At 47.7% G+C, this 19,873-nt stretch overlaps 2 protein-coding genes and 1 long non-coding RNA gene across 4 annotated transcripts in view; 1 reads left to right on the top strand and 2 right to left on the bottom strand.

Moving 5' to 3' along the window:
* Positions 1 to 4,204: 4,204 nt before the first annotated feature.
* GLRX (glutaredoxin) lies at positions 4,205 to 7,673 on the bottom strand. Its single transcript, XM_037374349.1, has 2 exons — positions 7,400 to 7,673; positions 4,205 to 4,320 (listed from the first exon to the last, which is right to left on the bottom strand). Exons 1-2 carry the CDS (start codon positions 7,592 to 7,594, stop codon positions 4,213 to 4,215), a joined length of 303 nt encoding a protein of 100 aa, XP_037230246.1. The 5' UTR covers positions 7,595 to 7,673; the 3' UTR covers positions 4,205 to 4,212.
* A 3,583-nt stretch (positions 7,674 to 11,256) lies between these two features.
* RHOBTB3 (Rho related BTB domain containing 3) overlaps positions 11,257 to 19,873 on the bottom strand; it is a 31,025-nt gene continuing 22,408 nt past the window's right edge. The window contains exons 9-12 of the mRNA XM_037374343.1: positions 19,610 to 19,783; positions 18,248 to 18,414; positions 17,284 to 17,380; positions 11,257 to 14,391 (exon numbers count right to left, since the gene is read on the bottom strand). Of these exons, the coding sequence (XP_037230240.1) occupies positions 14,276 to 14,391; positions 17,284 to 17,380; positions 18,248 to 18,414; positions 19,610 to 19,783 (554 nt within the window). The 3' untranslated portion in view covers positions 11,257 to 14,275. The remainder of the gene's footprint in view (positions 14,392 to 17,283; positions 17,381 to 18,247; positions 18,415 to 19,609; positions 19,784 to 19,873) is intronic.
* On the top strand, positions 12,919 to 17,186 carry LOC119141755. 2 transcript variants are annotated; one of them, XR_005102028.1, is made up of 3 exons: positions 12,919 to 12,992; positions 14,677 to 14,791; positions 15,348 to 17,186. It is a non-coding gene; the product is annotated as an uncharacterized LOC119141755 (long non-coding RNA). The 2 variants fall into 2 exon arrangements; XR_005102029.1 differs by having other exon boundaries at positions 12,938 to 12,992; positions 14,680 to 14,791.

Below are 19,873 nucleotides of genomic sequence, written 5' to 3'. Positions count from 1 at the left end.
CAAATGCTGTGCGATAACTACACTCAGCAGGCACTCTGGGATGTGTTCTGTTTTTTTCCATAACACTAAATCAAAACCTGTCCACCTAAAGGAAGAGGATTCATTTTCTATCTCTTTACCTCTAGCTGAACTTCCCTGAAATTGCCCTTCCTACCACTAAAACTTCAGATCAGAGACACTGTGAGTCTCTGTTGCTTCTCATTCCCTGCTCTGCTTCTTCGCCCTCTCCTTCAGCCCTTATAGACACCAAACACTATATGCCATTCCTTCCTTTTTCTCAGTCTGCTGGAGGCTTTTTGCATTCTTCCTCTATTTTTCCTTCTGTATTTTCTCTCCATGCTGCCTCTTTTTTTCTGGTGAGCCACATCAATTCCCAGTTTCCTTTCAAACCTCTCTTCTAGCAGCAGAGGGTAACACTCAGTAAATACACCCCACACACCTTTTCACCTTGCTTCTCATTTCATTTGGCATCTGTCCATGTCCAGCCCTGTCACCAACACCCTTTTGTCCATCACCAAAGGGCGCCCCTGCCCCACTGCCCAGCCTGCAGAGAGCAGCCCCTGGACCTGCCCTCAAACCTCCCCAGCAGCCTGGCCGGCCCCGGCTGCGGGAGCACCAGTCACTGCCGAGGGAGCTAAGGGTGATGCAGCAAGGTAAGCCTGAGAGAATTTGGGTTATTTTAAATTAAGAGAGTGGTGCAGGTGAAAGTAATTGCTCTAGAAGTTGCACACTGTACACATCTGGTCTAGGGAGTTTTCCTGCCACAAGCTTCCAAATATTCGGATTTTTCTGGAGTTACTTTCAGCATGACGCACATCTCCCTCCTACATCACCCAGAGCTAAATTCCCAGGCTTTTTTACGGACCTAAAGTAGCGAGGGCACCCTGCTACTTCTCCAAAGGCATTGGACATAGCTGCCCTGTGTAATTGCTCAGGCTCAACTCACCTTGTTCTTGCTGAGCAGTAAGGACTATCAAGAGCTGAGGGGACACAGATTAGCTGCTCTTTGCTGCTTCACTAACAACAGAAGTTATGCAAAGCACTACCTACGAAAATTTCAACAGCAGCCTGACCTATCATTGTTTCTGGAGAGTAATAGGTTTAATCTTTGTGATTAGGTTTTATACTCTTCACCCAGTGGCAATTTCAGTTTCATAAATGCACTGGAAGCAATGAGTTCTGCTTGAGAACAGCTACAAAACAGTGTGCCATGCAATCTAGCAAATGTCTGCGTTGAACTTCTCATATTTACGTACTGCTCTTTGCCTGGGAGAGGGCTAAGAGAGGCTGTAAAAACAGGAATCTGCAGAAATTTGTGCAAGTCAGCTGAAGATATCTTGGACTTGCTGAAGTACAAGATTGATGTTCTGCCAAGAGGGATAGGACTTTAAATGTGCCATGAAGTAAGCTTTTAGCTTTCCCATTCCTTTCCAAGCATGGGAGAAAGCCTGTGCTTGCTCTCTTTCCCTCCTGATGAGGGTAAGGGAGACCAGCAACCCCAGCCAGCGTCACTGCGTCGCTGGGGAGTTGTATGGCAGGAGGAGGTTGCACAGCTCCTTTCCAGGCTGGTGGTGGTGGGGCAGCTCGTGCTGCTCACCCCAGCTGCACTGTGGGAGAGGGGGACCCTGCTCGAGGGTGGTTTTGTCAAGGATGGGGTGTCAAGGGGCTGTGCCGGCATGGTAACCCCAAAGCTGGGCTGGGCTCTTCCCCTTAGGCTTTGTCTGCCCAGCAAAGCCTAGATGTTAAACGGTTTATTAAAAATCAAAGAAGTTTCAGGCTTTAAAAAAACAACAACCTGTGGAATCAGGTTGTAATTGAACTTAAAAAAAAAAGAACCACCAAAATAAAAAAAAAAACAACCAACCAAAAAAACAGAAACCCAAGAAAGAAAGGGAAAGAATATTTTTCTGTTAAAAAAAAATGGGGGGAAATAAAGTATGAGAGAACTAGAAGTAAGAATAATACCGGGGGTGTGTGTGGGGTGTGTGTGTGGGGGGTGTGTGGTGGTGGTTATCCTTGGGTTTTTTTGCTTTCTCATCCAGTTGACACAGTCTTTAAACTTTTTTAGTGTTATTTTATTGTCAAGTATTTAGAGCAGCTCTTCACGCCGTTTGCCTTGGGAGCAGCTGTGCTGTGCCTTTCCCGTAAATCCATTTCCTGACACAGCACTATTTACTTTAGGTCTGAACCCTGCCTGTGCTGCCTCGGAGGGGTTCTGCAGCCAGCAACCTCTTCAGCTGGCTGCTTGGCTCCAGCATTTTCTGTCCCCAACAGCTCTTCCCTCAGTGTGATTACAGGGGAAAATGAAAAACCTGTATTGTTTCCTGGCAGCAGCTGCCTTGTAATGAAATCTTTGCTGAAAAAGTGCTGCCAGGGCAAAGCATCATGACCTGGCCATGAGACATCAGCCAAAAGCTTGTGGGTCATGAGAGCAGCGGATGTGTGCACGGGCTGCGGGAGCTGCACTGCAGCAGACGGGCGTTACAGCAGTCTGTGCGTGCCACAGACTCAGACCATCGGAATTACATTAGTTACAGGACATGGAAAACATCAAGAACTTTCAGATGGTCGCTTGGGAGAGACAGTGAGGAAAAAGACCATGGGGAGAAAAGAGACATTCAGGATGAGTGCATGAATGGGTCTGTACGAAAAAGAAACACAACAGTGAGTGCAGTCGCTTAGAGCAAGCCTATTTTATTGGGCTGAATCAGATCATGTTCTCGACTATGTTCCAGAGCTACAGAAAGGTTGAAGGGATTTTAACGTGTTGAAGCACTGACTGATGAAAGGAAATGGAGCTGCATTCACCAGAAAGGTGCGTTTGGTCCCGCAGAAGGAAGTTGGCAAGAATTTGCAGCGAGAGGCGTGCATGTTGACATGAGGAGGCCGCAGCTCGTGGCTATCTTTCTCCTGGAAGCAAAAACAGCAGACGTGAAGAGTAGAGACCAGCGCTCATAGGAACTATTCAATTAATACCATACCATTCCAGAACAGGCTTGGGAGACCTTTTAAATGGTGCTTTAACATCGGTATCCATACTTCTATGTTTCACCTGCGTACAGATAGCCATGTGTGCCTGTACACATGCACGCAGGTTTTGTTCATGTACACACACATTATATATATTACACACCTTGTAAGTCCAGCCGTCTTTGCTAACATCATCTTACCAAACTAGTAAGTTTGATGCAGTGTGGAAAACATATTGAGCCACCTGAGTGCTTGTGTGTTTGACTCGAGCTGCTGTCTCAGTTCCAAGCTCCTTACTGCGTAGCACCCACAGCAGTTCCCTCTGCGTGCTCACACCCACAAACACACCCGTGTCTGTGTGTACGCTTAGCTGCACCTGAGCTTCTGAGGAAGTGGAATATAAGCTTACAGCAATGTTCTCCGTGCTACAGTGGGTTGCTGAAGGCACATTTGGTGAGTGAAAGCAAGGGACCCCAGTGTGTATCTGTCTCTCTCTGCGTGCTGTAGAGGAGCAGCCAGGAATTCTCTTCCTGCACAGGGAGTAACGCAGCCTGCGCATTTACAGGTACTTGGCTGTCACCCTGAGCACGAGCCGTTTCCTTTGCCATGTTCCTAAAAGCTCACTGGCAGCCCACTCCCACCCGTGCCCCGCACAAGCACAGCGGTGGCACGCATCACAAACAGCTGAGTGTCCCTAAACCACTGGCTGTATTAGGACCCACCGTCCACCTCCTTTCTGCAGGGCTCACTATGGTGGTGCCATGATGTGCCCGAGGCTTGTTGCCCTTCTTCTGCCAGGCAAGAGGGCAGACCTCTGCTTTGGGCCTGGCAGGCTCATTCCTGGGGCTTTCTGGTACAGGGCGAGGAGAGATTTCAGATTAAACTCTTAGGGGTCCTCACGTTCCGCAATGCCTGTCAAACACGTGAAAGGAGCAGACCTGTGACGAGACACCGGCACTTCTGGATATCGTGTGGTTCAGATGGTGCGAGGTCTCCTCCCCTCACCGGCAGGAGCTCACAGAGCCAAGGTCACGTGTGTCTGTCGGGGCTCGCTTGAGCCATTAGTCAACGGCCGGAATGGCTTCACAATGAATTTTTTCATGGCAGGTTTGCAAATTACTCCTACTGGCACACAACACTCCTCCGTCAAGTCATGCTTCACTCTTAGAAATACTCCAATTTCTCTATAGGAGTGAAAAATCATTGCTGCTGGCCAGAGACCTCCCCGGACTTACCCTCCAGCTACATCAGGATGCCCATCTGCTGCAGCGCGGTGGGGAGCTGGCACTCCATGTTCTGCAGGTCGCTCAGCCCTCCGAGGCAGTGTCTCCCGAGGAACACGTGAGGGCCCTGGCAGAGAACAAGCCGCGGGCTGATCAGCGGGGCTGGGGCGCTGGAGGCAAAGGGGGGGCAGGGGGCTTGTGCGGCGAGCAGGCTTTGCACCGGGGGGACCGCGACTCGCACGCTCCTCTTCTCACCCCCAGCGCCCCGTCTGCCTGAAGATCTGCTGCTAGGAAGGCAGGGTGGGGGCACACGTGCACCTGAGAGAGCTGCAGGAGGAAAAATCCTCGCTCCAGGATAGCGCAGGGTGTGCTCCAAACACACAATCCCAGAGCAGCGAGCGAGCAGCCCCGAGTGCCGAGACCTGCGGCGGGTACTGGCCGTGCCTGTGCCCACGGCAGGTTCTGCAAGTGCCAAGGAGTCCCACCGCCCTCCAGAGCACCCCCCAGGCACGTGGGGCTGCTGGTGGGATGTGCTGCCGGGTGGGACGCGCTGCCGGGTGGGCTGTGCTGCTGGGTGGGACGCGATGCTGGGTGGGATGCGCTGCTGGTTGGGATGTGCTGCTGGGTGGGATGTGCTGCTGGGTGGGATGCACTGCCGGGTGGGATGCGCTGCTGGGTGGGATGTGCTGCCGGGTGGGATGTGCTGCCGGGTGGGATGTGCTGCCGGGTGGGATGCGCTGCTGGGTGGGATGCTTTGCTGGGTGGGATGCTCTGCTGGGTGGGATGCTCTGCTGGGTGGGATGCACTGCTGGGTGGGATGCACTACTGAGTGGGATGTTCTGCTGGGTAGATTTGCTGCTGGCTGTCTGATGGCCACCATTGCTGTCAAAGTCAGTGGGCACAGCACATGTGCCTTTCCAGCACAAGCTTTTCTCCACGTAGCCCTTTCTCTGGCCTTCTGTCTCCCTCCTGCTCCACAGCCCTGACTGACATGTGTTTTCCTGCCTACGATGGTCCCTTTTCCTGCCCATCTCACATCGTCGCCTGGGTGCAAGATGAGCGGCAATCAGTGCTGAGAGCCATTTAAAAAACGCCAAAACACAGGAGAAAAAAACCCTCTCCCAAAGACCAGGAGCAACTTCTGACCCTCAGCATTTGAGGCTTCCTCAAGACAGGCCTGTGCCACTCTCCGCAGGGGGAAGTGAGAATCACTGTCGAGCTGGGAGCAAGCAGCCCAAGCTAAAGCCAGGGAAGATAAAATGAATGCAGCAGAGGCAGAAGTGAAATTACTGAGATGGTTTCAGCTCAAGGAGTTAAGGCTGAGGCCGTGGGAAGAACAGGCCTAAAATACTAAGGGGAAAAGCGAGCAGCGTGAAGACGGCAGCTGGGCCAGCCCTCTGCCCTGCTCCTGCGCAGCCACGGTCAGGTCGGGCTCTGGGAGCACGGCAGCCAGACCTGAGTAGGGACCCCTGCCCCAGGAGCTGCCCACTGCCCTCCCTGGAGCCCTGCGAGCGCGCAGCAGTGCCCGTCACTGGCTCCCGTCACTGGCACGACACGTACCCTGCCCGCGGGCGGGCTGGCGATGGCAGCCCAGGGCACACCAGCAGCACTTGCGTTACCCTCCCCCTTTCTCTGGTGGCACGTGGGATGTGTGAGGAGCAGCCTGGGATGTGAATGGGATCACCAAGTTCAGGCTGGACGGGTGTCTAAGCAACCTGACCTTGCTCAGGTGTCCCTGCTCAGTGCAGGGGGTCAAGCTGGTCAGCCGCGGGAACCCAAACCATCTGGTGATCCTGTAGTCACCACGCCAGAAGCCATAATGACCTTGCCCACCTCCCCTGCACCAGCCACAACTGGGCTGTGGGGCTGGGTGCAGCCCCCTTCAGAGGGCCTGGCCCATGGTGGACCAGCAAAGGCTCCTCGTTGCCTCCCCTCTGGCCGTGCAGGATCTGTTCTGGGCTGTCTCTTCGCAGCGGGGATGGATCCATGCATGCCAGGTGCTGCCCTCCCCGTGTTCCCACACCGAGGGGAATAAGGTCCTCGCTGCCACCCTCGGAGGCTGAAATGGAGCCAGCAGGGTCAGCCACCAGCCAGGCAAGTGCTTGGCGCTCAGAGCAAGGGCTTTAGAGGAGATGCGTGCAGCAGCATCACTTTGCCACCACCTGCACGGGCCAAGCACAGGGACACTGTCTATCAGGGCCAGTCAGCAGCCCCCTGCTGTGCTGAAAGCAGAAGCAACTGCCTGGATTTTCCCTGGGCCGAGCCCAGCAACACATCTGAGCGTGCAGCCAGCACAGGAGAAATCCCCCCGAAACCCGGGCGGCAAGAAGAGCGGGTCCTCTGCGTCTGCCCTCTGCCTCCCTGCAGGGAACCTGCTGGAGCTGGACTTTGGTATCACGAAGGTAGAGCGGGGAGGGAAAACAAAAAGCACATTCCTTACCTGTAAGGAGGGCTGAAGGGTGAACTGCCTGCCAAAGAAGTTACCTCCTGAAGGTCAGGCACAAAACCTCCCTCCCCAAGACAGACCAAATTATTTCATTAAGATTCAAAAGGAACAGCTGCTAGATTTTGTAAGCGTGGCACCTGCTTTACAGCTGGCTGCCAGGATGCAGTTTGAAATGCTTTTTCTGCCTCGTGCCAGAGGGCAAAGTCCAAATTCAGGCAACTCACAGCTCTGTGTTCATGGTCCTCTGCAAATCCATGCTGCCTCAGGCAGCGTCACAGCAAGATCTTTGAAGGACCCTCAGAGCAGACACCTGGCAACAAGCAAGTACCCCTCTCCACCAGCCCTTCTTTCGCCTTCAGGACCACAGGCCAAGCCTTAGCATCAGGCTTCTCCCATGCTGCCATGCACTACAACCCCAAAGGGGCTGGGAGGAGATGTACCGTGTCCCGGGAAGTGCTGCAGCCCCAGGAGCAGCTGGCAGTGAGCAAAGCTCTGTACCCCACGTCCCCACGATGGGAAGCAGCCTGCATGCCTCAGGGCGCAGCCAGGTCCCTGTGGTGGCTGCGACCATGGGAAAAGCGGAGTCACCAAAACAAGGAGAGTTTTTACAAATGAGAAAGGGGTGTGCTTCTCCCAGAGATCTGGCACAGAAAGGAGCAGGGAAAGAGACCTCGCTTTGGCCGCTGCAACAGCTGGCCAGGTTATGGGGCAGCTGGGGCAACGGATCGGCACATTCTGAAACACAACTGCGAGCACTTACGTTTCTTTGTCCCGTTACTTTCTGCAAGTAGTCCTGGACATCTGTCAACCCAGTGATATCAAACTCTTGCAGGCCTCCAGGAGCGATGTTGTATTTCTTCAACATCTCAATGGCATTTCTGCAGTAAGGGCAGCCTGCCTTGGTGAACAGAGTCACACTGTTATCCTTGAGTTTGCTGTTCACAAACCTATCCATGACGTTGTTTCAAGACGAGCGGGAGTGCTGCCCCTCCCCAGTGAGTTCACAGGCACATGGGACAGCGGCAATCTCAGTCCAAGCCATTTATGAGCTGCACAGTGCCTTCCTCCCTGGAAACTCCTCCCCAGGACGATGTAATCTCTTCACCCGTCCCAGCTTTTTAAAGCAGCAATACTTCCACTTTCTGCCCGTTTTCACAGAAAATCCCAACTGCTGAACAGTAGAACAGCCGGAGGACACGCAGCTGTTGGGTGTTATTTCAATGCACACGCTGTGGTACAAGGGCTGCGGGAGCTGCTCGTGACCTGATGCTCTGGTTGAGGCTGAATTCCTGCTGCTGCCTCTCCCCCCTCACGCAGGTTTGGTTATGCCTGCTCTGCCGCTCACCTCACCTGCTGCAGGATGCTAAACCCGCTTGGGGGGGACAGCACCCGCATCAGGAAACCTGCATCCATCCTTTCACCGTACAGTCTTCCCACCCGAGAAGTGAGGGGGAAAAAATACCGGTTTGTGTGTACGTATTGCTACCTGCAGACCTTCTGTAATGGGTGGGATTCCCTGCCTACAGGCTCCAAAAGTGCCTACAGGGCTTGTCAGCCCTGCTTCGGTTCCCAAATGGTCTGTGTTTTACCCCAGACATGAACAAGGAACTAAAAGCGTTCAAAGAACCAGTTCTGCAACTGAAAACAAGTCCAGATCTGTCACTTATCAGACCTCTGCTGAAAATCTGTTTAGGGAAAACATTAATGGAATCAAGAAGATCCAACACACATATTGTATGAGGCAACTAAGTACAATTTTGTCACCTTGGCAGAGGGAAAAACCTTAAGACTGTGGTCCTTTATAGGTTTACCGCTGTACAAGACACAGATGGGTAGCCAGCCTGCAGGGCTTGGTCACAGCACTGCTTGAGGACAGGGGTGGTAAAGAGCCCTGCGCAGCCCATCGTGCACCGCTGGGCAGGTGCAGTCTAATATTTGCTCAGCTTTTGCTAAACCGCTCAGCCCTGCTCCACATTCTTTTGAGCTAATTTGGGTTAATGTACCCCAATAGAGAGTCTCCCGAGGAACACGTGAGGGCCCTGGCAGAGAACAAGCCGCGGGCTGATCAGCGGGGCTGGGGCGCTGGAGGCAAAGGGGGGGCAGGGGGCTTGTGCGGCGAGCAGGCTTTGCACCGGGGGGACCGCGACTCGCACGCTCCTCTTCTCACCCCCAGCGCCCCGTCTGCCTGAAGATCTGCTGCTAGGAAGGCAGGGTGGGGGCACACGTGCACCTGAGAGAGCTGCAGGAGGAAAAATCCTCGCTCCAGGATAGCGCAGGGTGTGCTCCAAACACACAATCCCAGAGCAGCGAGCGAGCAGCCCCGAGTGCCGAGACCTGCGGCGGGTACTGGCCGTGCCTGTGCCCACGGCAGGTTCTGCAAGTGCCAAGGAGTCCCACCGCCCTCCAGAGCACCCCCCAGGCACGTGGGGCTGCTGGTGGGATGTGCTGCCGGGTGGGACGCGCTGCCGGGTGGGCTGTGCTGCTGGGTGGGACGCGATGCTGGGTGGGATGCGCTGCTGGTTGGGATGTGCTGCTGGGTGGGATGTGCTGCTGGGTGGGATGCACTGCCGGGTGGGATGCGCTGCTGGGTGGGATGTGCTGCCGGGTGGGATGCGCTGCCGGGTGGGATGTGCTGCCGGGTGGGATGCGCTGCTGGGTGGGATGTGCTGCTGGTGGGATGTGCTGCCGGGTGGGACGCGATGCTGGGTGGGATGCGCTGCCGGGTGGGATGTGCTGCCGGGTGGGATGCGCTGCTGGGTGGGATGCTTTGCTAGGTGGGATGCGCTGCTGGGTGGGATGTGCTGCCTGGTGGGATGCACTGCCGGGTGGGATGTACTGCTGGGTGGGATGCACTGCTGGGTGGGATGCTTTGCTGGGTGGATATGCTACTGAGTGGGATGTGCTGCTGGGTGGGATGTGCTGCCGGCCACCTGGTAGCCACCGCTGTTGTCAGAGTCCCTTGGCACAGGACATGCACATTTCTGGCCAAGCCCTTCTCCATGTAGCCCTTTCTCTGGCCTTTTGACCTCCTCCTGCCCCACAGCCCTGACCAACGGGTGTTTTCCTGCTAGGAAGCTTCCTTTCCACATGTCTAGCCCTTTCTTTCACTTCCCCCATTGGGCATTGACTGAATTCCTCTCTCTGCAATGGCAGGTTCAGACCCTGCAACAGTACAGCAAATGGTGCCAGAAGGGGAAAAGTGCAGACCGAAATTTAAAAATAAAACCCAAAAGGAAACAGTCATGCCCTCTTCCATCCCTCCAGTGCTGGGAATTGCCTTCTCCTCTCCCTAAGTGACCTCTCTCGCTGGCAAACCTCACGCCGCTCCTCTTCAGCCTAGACATGGGCTTCCACTTTCCCTTCCCACTAATCCAACCAGTTCCCTCCTGCTGGGAAACGCGGTTCTGCTTTCCCTGTGCTGCTGCACTGACAAAGCTGGCCGCCCCCTCCCTCCCTCCCAAATCCCCCCACTGCCGGGCAAACCCTTGTGCTGCCGGGATGCTGCTTGCAGTTCTCAGCACCTCTGCCTGGTCCCACGGACGCTCAGCTGTGGGGCTCTGCGGCTCCCCGAGCCCCGCAGGGACGGTCCCAGCCCCCCGCAGCACCTGGCAGAGCTCAGAGGTGGCACGGCGGGTCGGGGCTGGGGAAGGCGTCACTGGGTGACCAACGCTTCCCAAAGGGCTGCAGCCGCAGGGGCCGTGGGAAGAATCGTACAAGGTGTTTATTGGCAGCTGGTGTGGAGAAAGGGTCTGGGGGTGCTCCGGCAGCTCCGGCTGAGCCTCAGGGTGCTTGGGCATGGGGTGCTCCCCCCAGCAGCTGGGCAGTGCGCCTGGTGGGCACCTGGGATGTGCAAGGAGCAACCTGGGATGTGAATGGGATCACCAAGATGACCTTTATAAAGCTCTCTTCCAACTAAAAATATGATTTTATAATTCTAATAAATTGCCAAAAATAATTTCAGCCTGATTCTCCAATCCTCTAATGCCCATACGTAAATAATCACATGAGTGACTAGAGAAAATTTTTTATTTTGTAACAAAATTTTACATGTTCAATCACAAAAAGTTATAGATTTATTCAGGGTGTATTAAAGAAAAATACACAGGAGGTTCAGCACATGCCTTGTAAAATCACTTTTCTTCCTTCTAAGATTTTCATTTTAAATCAAATACTCAAGACCTAAAGGATGATAGCAGATTTTTTTTAACTATGGTATGGAAAGCATTATTAGTCCAGAAAGCTTTCTTTATTAGTCTCTATATAATAGTTGGTTCTAGCTTGGGAGAAGCATACACATATATCAGTACAGACAGAATTATACAGTGCAATCCATTATTCATATAATTGTCTACTAAAAGTGGATTTTGAGAGTTAGCTCTAATGAAGCACTTGGGAGTCAAAACCCCACTTAAACCAAGGTCTGAAACTGAAATCCCAAAAGGCACTGACCTGACTAAGGGCACTCAAATTCACCACCAGCTTCCTTCTTTGATCTCAATGCTGCTGATGCCTTGGGAGATCAGGAGATGCTGGGACCAGTGTAAGCCTTCCTCCTCAGACATTTTACTTTTCTCAAAATCTCTTGCTTAAATAACTTTTTTTCTCCAGCTGTTCTTGATTTCAACTTTATACCACAGTATAAAGTTCAGCAGTGGGTGGGGTGGGGTGGGGGTGGGTGGCATAGCATAGAAATTTTACTTTATACCACACAAAGATATTCATGAATACCAAACTCAGTACTGCCCAAATTCTTGACTATCCATGATGGATATGATCCCAAAGCCTCCACTAAAAAACATTACCAAAAGCAACCCACCAAGCATCGTGACCTACTTTCATTCACATTTCTGAATGCTGAAGTATCAATTTTTTAAAATAGCTTTAAGATAAAGACATTTCTACAGAAAATCATCATACAAAATAAAAATAAGAATTTATAATAAGGATTCTTCAAAGAATTTGAATTTATCAGATGGTCTTTGTCTGCAAGGACAGCACATCTGCACCTGATCCAGGCAGCACTATGGGGATACTCAGTGAAATGGAAAGATGCTTTAATGTCTGAATAGTAGTATGGATTAATCTGTGGACAAACAATCAATGTTTTTACACTGCCTGGCTTCTTGGTATAAAACCTGTGGTTACCACTAACTAAAATACGTAATAGCAAAATATTTCTCTTAGTTGGATACAAAGTGTTTCTATTTTCATTAAGCCTATTTTTAAATGCCTATAAAAGACCTGCAGAAAGTTAAAAATAGCATTTTGTTATTGGTTATCTATACTTTAATTATTGGCAACAAACTAAATTCTAGCAAAAAAACTGAGAAAGCTTTCAAAGTTTTAAAATTTCAGGACTACATGCAATGCAGACAAACATTCACACAAGTTTGTAATTCATACTTTTGATAACTGAGCTGGCTGCTGGTAGAAGCACATGCTGCGACCGAGGATGCTGTCAGATGTCCAGGCAAGCTGTACTTCAGCTGTATGCTCATTTTTGTTCATGACTTTATGCCTCAAAAAACTGTAAGATTTATTTGTATCTAACCAGTTAACTTATAGTTAAAATTTTTAATTTCTACTATAAAGATAGGAAATTACCTTTTTTCACCTTTAATTTCCATACACATTACTTTCCTATTCATTTTTTTCTTTAACATTTTCAGTTTTCTTTAGTGATCTTGAAAAAGCAACATAATGTTCTATATGTCAGACTCCTTATATACGAGATGCAGGTAAGTATATCTCTTCTTTTAAAGAACTTTAGGAACTTCAGGTGAAAAGTAAAAAAAAAAAAAAAAAAGAATCATCATTCTCACATAAAACAAACCTTCAAAATTTTGAGCCTGCAGCAGCCAGCTGAGTCACACGCTGGTTTGGTTGCTGTGGTTTTTTGGTTGTTTTGTGTGTGTGTGTGTGTGTCCCTGTCCAAAAACAGGAAAGGAAATACACTCTCAACCTCTGCAAAATACCACAAGAAAAAAAAAAAAACCCTATGACTCTAGTATTGAGTTTGAAAATAGCAATTTGCCTATAAAGCTGTACTGAAATATAAAAGCCATTATTCTAAGCAAAAAACTATTCTGCTCCAGCAATTTGCTGTTCCACCTTGATCTCACAGCTGCAGTTTTCAGGTACATTTGAGATGGTCTGCTGTGGAGACTGGGGAAACACTACATCTTTTTCACTGCCTTTTCTTTGTCCTTTTAGGCTCAGACTACGTACAATAATTAAAGGCAGCTGGCAAAGCACAATCGAAAGTACAAGAATGATAATGAAGCATTTAGTTCCTTGACAAGATACCACTTGCAGAAAAGTACCTGTGCTCAGACAGATATCCTTACGTAAAGGTTGGGTTCATTTTGTCATTAAAGTTACTACATACATGTAAATTCATAAATCAACATGAGTGATTTAGGTCAAGAAAATTCTCAATAGCATCTGCAAGGGTCATCCTAGTCATAGTATTTGGGATTTCTCTGTTATATCTGGGAAATAACCCACACAGCCAGGAGAGATGATCAGGTTTGTCTCACATGGTGTAGGTTATGAGCACATGATGATAACTGAGTTTAAACTGAGTCCCCACCGGGGAGGGTCGAGCTCAGAGGCCCGCCACAAAACCTGCCATTTGTCATATGGCTGGCTCAAGGGTCACCCCCACACACAACCAGCACATCTAACACGTCAGCTACCAGTGGAGACCCAGGATTATAAAGCCCACTTTTCACAGAAAAGTCACTAGTGCCAGCCACCTTTCTCCCACAAAACTGATGAAAAGCTGTCAGCCCTCTTCCCTTTCCTTCCAGCCCCTAGTAGTACCATATGGATATGCTTCCAGTGGGCTTAGTTCTCCCTGACATTTTTTCTCATGGGGAAAAATTCAATATGATCACACTAGCAAAGGTGTTCTACAGATTATTAAAACAGACTTTCATCTCCTATATATACTGGGAGGAAAAATTATTTCAATTTTTAAATATTTGGTAGGCACTAGAGAATACAGTGATGCACAGGCATTCCTCTGGAATTAGAGTATCTACTCATATGACTCTAAGAGTCTCAATAAAAGGAACTACAGACCCACCTTAAAGTGGAAAATGAATAGTAACTAAAATCCTTAGTAAGCCTACCCTTTATTTTGCAAACCAACAGATGCTGCAGTGAACGTTTGCATTCTAAACTATTTGAAGAACTTAGAGGGTGGCTTCTCAGCTTCCCTGTACTGCCACTGTGCTCCTATCGTACACAGATCTACAAAAAAAATCTGTTTTCAACAGATGCCATTTTAACAGCCAAAAATAACCGTGAAAAGCAATAAAATAACCAATAAAGAAATCAGAAGCAGGAACAGATGACAGTCATGACACTGTCCTGTACTACATTTAATCCCCATCAGTGTGAAGTCCTTGTGCTTGAAATAAATCTTCATTATATATTTCTCAATGCTTTAAGGAAAAAAGTAGAGTCATTTATTATTAAAGCAAGGAACATTACTAAGTGCACTACAGTATGGCATACAGTGTTCCAGAGATCAGTGTCTGGTTTTGCTCTTGACATGATTTTTATACTCTGTGTAATTCCCAGTCTGAGACTTGGCAGTCGAGATGCGCTTCGTGTATGTCCAGTCTTCTCACATTACTGTGCAATGGCATTTCTGAGAGTGGACATAGTTCCTATAATCAGCCAGCTGCTTCAGGTACAAATTGGAAGGCCATCTGTGCATCTCTACAAAATCGCGTTCCTCCACTAAAAAAAGCAGCAAAGGAATTAGATGTAATATCCAAACATAGAGCACAAGTGCACAGCCTGCAAAAACTCTTTTAGGATAGGTTAAGAAACATTAAAGATATAAACACAACTAGTAAAATGAAGACAAGTACTGTCCATTTTGCCTAGATCTTATTACAGCACAGACATAAATTACCACGACGCTCCCAGGCTATTAAATTAGCAGTAAGTTACATAATAAAATAAATAGTCATTAAAGAGAGCAGAGAGATTACCCTAAAGATGAATATTCTTTATCCTTAGAAGATAACCAGATGTGGTAATCAGCCATGAGGATTTTTCTATGCTGCAACACTATGAAGGAGGGTATCTCAATCCCTATGCCAGTAGTTTGTTCAAGATCATTACAAAAAGCAAGGTAAGGAAAGCAACTAAGAAATCAGCAAGATTTTATCTTTTATTGTATTTGGGTTTTGTCACTGGCAAAATCACGTAACAGGGGTTTTCTGCCGTATTATTCAGATGAATTCCCACTGCCTTTGCAGAAATATGCATTTTCAATCCCCTCCCCCAGATTTTCCCAGGGCAGCCTGCAGCAGTGATTGCCCTTTAGGGCTCATCCAAGCCAGACAGAGACCAATGCACAGCAGAGAGACCAGCAGCGTGGGGACAGCTGAGGTCAGGGCGATTGCATTGATGATGGGCAGCAGGCAGTGCCTTCCTCCTTGCCCTGTGCAAAACACAGGGCTGCTTCTGAAGATTTCAGCTGTCGGAAAGCCTAGGCTGCCTCTGCTTCCCACTGCATGGCTCTCCCTGAGCCTGGAGGTGATGCTGTGACATGGTGTCCTGAGTAAATAGTTTCAACTACAGGTAACTGCTGCTGTCTGGGAAGTGTCATCCCATCCGCACGTGCCCAGAATGCCTGCACCCCATCCGCCCGTAGTTACTTATGCACTCCTGTTTCTTTCCTCCAGCTGTCTCTGTGCAAGTTTGATGCAGCAGAGCATGTCAACCCCTCCGTGAACCTTGTGGAAGGGACTCAGAGGAAGGAGAAAAGCAAAGGACAGGCTGCTGTGCGTGTGGACACCAAATCTCAAAGGCTACCACTCAATTGGCGTAGTACCCTTTTCCTCTGAGTCAACCCACATCTGCCTGGCTTCAAAACGTCCTGCCCGGTATCAGCCACCCACTGGAGACTTCAGAAATCTCATCCCACAGCCAACAACAGTATTGGTCTGCATCAGCCCTGGCTGCTCCACGAAAGGTGGAAGCATGCAGGAAAAGCCCAGGTGATGGCAGAGCAAACATTTGGTGTGGTGACACTGTACAGCTCATCCCTGAGGTACTCGGGCTCTGGCAGAGCACATGCTAACAGTTGCTGATGAGTGATGCTTATTAGAAGCATCACCTTCACCAGGTGATGCTTACCAGAAGCATCACTGCGTAAGTTTCACGACAGGCTCATACACAGCCTGATATCCATCAGGATAACTGCAACATGAGGACAGAAGCGCTATCACTGGTACGTTCCGCAGCAGAAAAAAAGATACTAATAAGCGATATTGGCAAATTGATATCCCACCAGTGAACTGGAAAATGGGTAAGTAAATGTGCCTAGATTGAGCCCTGCAGTGACCCTAAGTCAGAAGGGTCCCTGTGCTCTTCTGCATCACCCAGGGGAAGCCAGAGGCAGCTCCCACCTTCACCAAACACAGAGGACAACCTGATTCCTTCAGGTTCAGGGTGGTTAAAACTGAAGCCCTGTAGTGAGGAAGACACCACGCCCTGTCACCTGAACCAGCAGGAAGGGAAGCCAAGCAAGCCCACTGTGGACCAAACCCACCAGTGGGTGACACCTGTCAGTACAGATATGCATAGCAGATCTGGCTACACAACATGGACATTCAGAAGATGCGCAGATGCACCACTGGAAGACAAATTCCAGGTCCCAACAAAGCCGGGACGACCTAGCTCTCCTTCCTTTGTTCATAATGATTACAAAGTCTTCCACCATCACACATCCATACAGGCACCTTGCAAATGAGGAAAGCAGTCGTTTAATGTGCTTTGGACCAAACATCTCACTGATGAGAAAAATCCCCTTCTGGAATACACTGGCCCCATACCAATGATCTGAATACAAACCACAGGTCAAAGAGATGCACCCACCAAGATCATATCACAGAACCACAGAATCACAGGATGGTTTGGGTTGGAAGGAACCTTAAAGGGCACCTAGTTCCCACCCCCCCCTGCCATGGGTAGGGACACCTTCTGCTAGCCCAGGTCGCTCCAAGCCCCATCCAGCCTGGCCTTGAGCACTGCTGGAGCAGAGGCACCTTCATCAGGGTGATGAAAAATCCTGTAGGCAATGAGCAAAACTTTTTAGGGTTACATATCAGGAAACCAAATACCAGTTCCCTGGAAGAACCTGGTTTTATTTATTTGAGTGGACATTAGTTACTTGATTTCATGAGACCTGCTGGAGAAAACTGTAAGAATCCTATTTTCTTCAAAGAAAATCCCAACCCTTAACATGCAGGTATTGAAAGTGACTTATCACTTTGATTCAAATGTACGAACTACACAAAATTACGTACATAAGGTAGAGGGGTTGACATATGATGACCAGTCCCAGTTGATGCAGTTATCGGTGGGAACCTGGACATCAGTTCAGAAACCAAAAGACAGGGGGATGTGGTTGCTGGCTGTGCTGCTCTTCACGTGTCACAGGGTCCCACGGCAGAGCGGTGAACCATCCAGCTCCAACAGACTCCCAACTGGACCAGACTGCATCTCCTAAAAGTCCTAATCACCTTCTCATGTTGAAGTACTTTTGTCCCGTACATTGCTTCTGATCTAAGCAAAACTGGAAAACATCTCTTGTTTTAAAATTAATTGATAAATTACCTGAGAGATCTTGAAATTCAGGCTTCTGACTGAAGATGAGGTAGTTAGTGGCAATAAAATGAAGAAGCCAAGTTGAAAGGCAATCAGAATTGTGAAACTGCAAGAAGAAAGGAAACACAAGCAACACTTAATGCCACAATGTCTAAAACACAACCATGCTTCACTTGTCAAAATATGTCAGATTTCCACTGTCAACACAGCAGTTTAATAAATTAAGTTTTGACTGTAGGAGATAACAAAGGAAGAGTCATTGATGGAAATAAGCAAACAGATGGAGACCCAGTAACAAATGGTACAGCTCCCTCCCCCAGAGGTGTGACCTGACCCCTAACTCCTTTGTTCATGAATCTTGGAAATTTTTGTCTTCTGCACAGAAACAGAACTTCAGAAAAAGGAAGGCAGGGAGTGCATCATGTTGGTTTTGTGGTCTCCTCTTTCTCCACAAAATCGTGTTTGTTTAAGACAATATCCTGCCTGAGACTTGTAAAAATTCAGGTTTTATTCTTCTCTTCTGTTTTTCCAAATCAGCCTTTACTGTCTCTCTTTCTTTAGCCCCTACACTTCTCTTTTTATGCTTTTCATGCATTTCACTCAACATTCCATCAGGTTAGATCGCCTTTGCGACTTGCTTATCATGCAGGTCTCTTTCTGATTAAAAGAGGAAGTAATGTACCTTCACTTGCCCCAAACACATCTTTTCTGGTTGAAGCTGCAGTTAAGCTGAATTACTGCAATGTGTCTTCAATGAAGGAAATGGTATAGAATATGGTACAACTGCACATTCTGCAATAAAAGGCTGAAGGCCTTTTTTTGGCCAGCCTTGTGCCACCAGCTATCCAACAGATTGTACATCAATGTTTCTCATTGGGAATGGAAAATATTGAGATCTTACAAATCTTAACAATTAAACAACCATCACTAACTAAAGTCAACACGTATATTCTTTGATATGCACAACACATACCTTAGCTTTTTTGAGCAAGCTGACAATACTGAGACTCGTGGATGCCAGTTCCCTGCTAGGCATGCTCTGAAGCTGTGTGATAATGTAAAGCTCACAGATGTGCTGGAGTCTCACCACTTGGTACATCTCTGCACAGATCAGGAGAGACATTGCTTGGAGAATGCTGGCTGAAAAGCAAGAAAACATAAGTTACATGTATTTTACCTTTTTGACAAGATGATCAAAGCCACTTTTCACCAAGTCTTCTTTTACACACCCAACAATGAGCACAAAATTAAAAAGAAGTTGATCACCTTCTTTTATTTTTCATTATTATTAATATGTTTGCTGTATCACTCTCTTTTTCCAGATAAAGTATTTAATTAGCAGGAAAAGGGTAGTTAGTACTTTCTAGAAGGTAGATGTAATAAACTGTTGTCAACATCCTGTATCCTGAAGACGCTGAGTCAAGTGCTGCTGGTCTATTTAGAGTAAGTGATGATTAATAAGAGGATTTAGCTTTCTAACTTCTCCTTCAAAAAAGAACTTCTGTGATACATGTACAAGAAAATACAGTTAAAAGGCCAAAAACAAAACAGAGCAACTGTATGTTTAAAAAAACGTAGTACGGTGGTTGCATATTTAAACTGATGGACAAGGAAATGTTAGATGGGCTGAAAAGAGAAACATGCAGAAAATCTAGGAATAAGGTAGAATTATTTGAAAAGAAAACAAAAGCAAAAATGCGTATCACTTAATTCATTTATTATATCAAGGAAAATTGCCTCTATGTAAATTGTATTTCATATTTAATATGTAGGTTTTCTTCTCATTAAAAAAGACAAAGGTTAAGACACAAAGAATACTTTAGCTCAATTTTTCTTGACAAATGCTCTGATGTCGACTTTTTTCCTAGTTTTACATATAAATAAGATATCCTTGTGTATAAATATAATATTCTCACAATTTAACCTTGTTTATATGAAACTTAACAAAATATATGTTAAAAAAAATGACAATTTTGAAATAAAACCCAGAATTAAGATTAGAAAGGCATATTATTGTGATGTATAAAGAAAACTCCAAATATTGTAAAGGACCAGAAATGAAATTTCATTTTTTTGAGTCTTGCTGCATAGGTATGAAAAAAAAATACAGCATTTTATTGGTGACATTTGTTCTGTATGCAGTTGATTTTAATTGAATAAGAGTGATTTTTTTTATTGCACAATATGAACAAGTTCTCTTTCTTGAGACATTATACACTGCAATATTGGCATTTTTCAAAAAATGAATTCTGCTGCACTACTCTCTGTCAGTACCCCACTGAAAAAAAACAAGGAAGAGATATACATATATACATGTTTTTTAACATTTTCTTACCTGGGCAGCAGGAGTCAGTATAAAGATACTCCAGAAAGGAGAGGAAAGTGTCTTTGGAAACTCCATACACTGGAACAAGAACACTATTTGCTTCTAGATAATTACCATTAAACATAGCTGCCATTACCTCACAGCGAGCTACCAGAACTGCTCTGTGGGCTGGTACAGTTGCACCTGCAGGATGAGAGATAAAAATCTGTGATGATTGTATATAGACAGAAAGATCTTGATTTTAAAGCTCACATTTTCTTAGAAGGCCTTCAC

This window comes from Falco rusticolus, chromosome Z, assembly GCF_015220075.1.
Source record: "Falco rusticolus isolate bFalRus1 chromosome Z, bFalRus1.pri, whole genome shotgun sequence".
Taxonomy (NCBI): Eukaryota; Metazoa; Chordata; class Aves; order Falconiformes; family Falconidae; genus Falco; species Falco rusticolus.
The sequence above is the reverse complement of the archived record's forward strand: the minus strand, read 5'-3'. Positions and strand labels throughout refer to the sequence as shown.

Excerpts from the sequence above, each read along its gene's own strand:
- GLRX (XM_037374349.1), bottom strand. The coding sequence starts at position 7,594 with ATGGATAGGTTTGTGAACAGCAAACTCAAGGATAACAGTGTGACTCTG. Across the intron at positions 4,321-7,399 it reads AAGTAACGGGACAAAGAAAC|GGCCCTCACGTGTTCCTCGG; the intron begins GTAAGTGCTCGC and ends GTTCTCTGCCAG.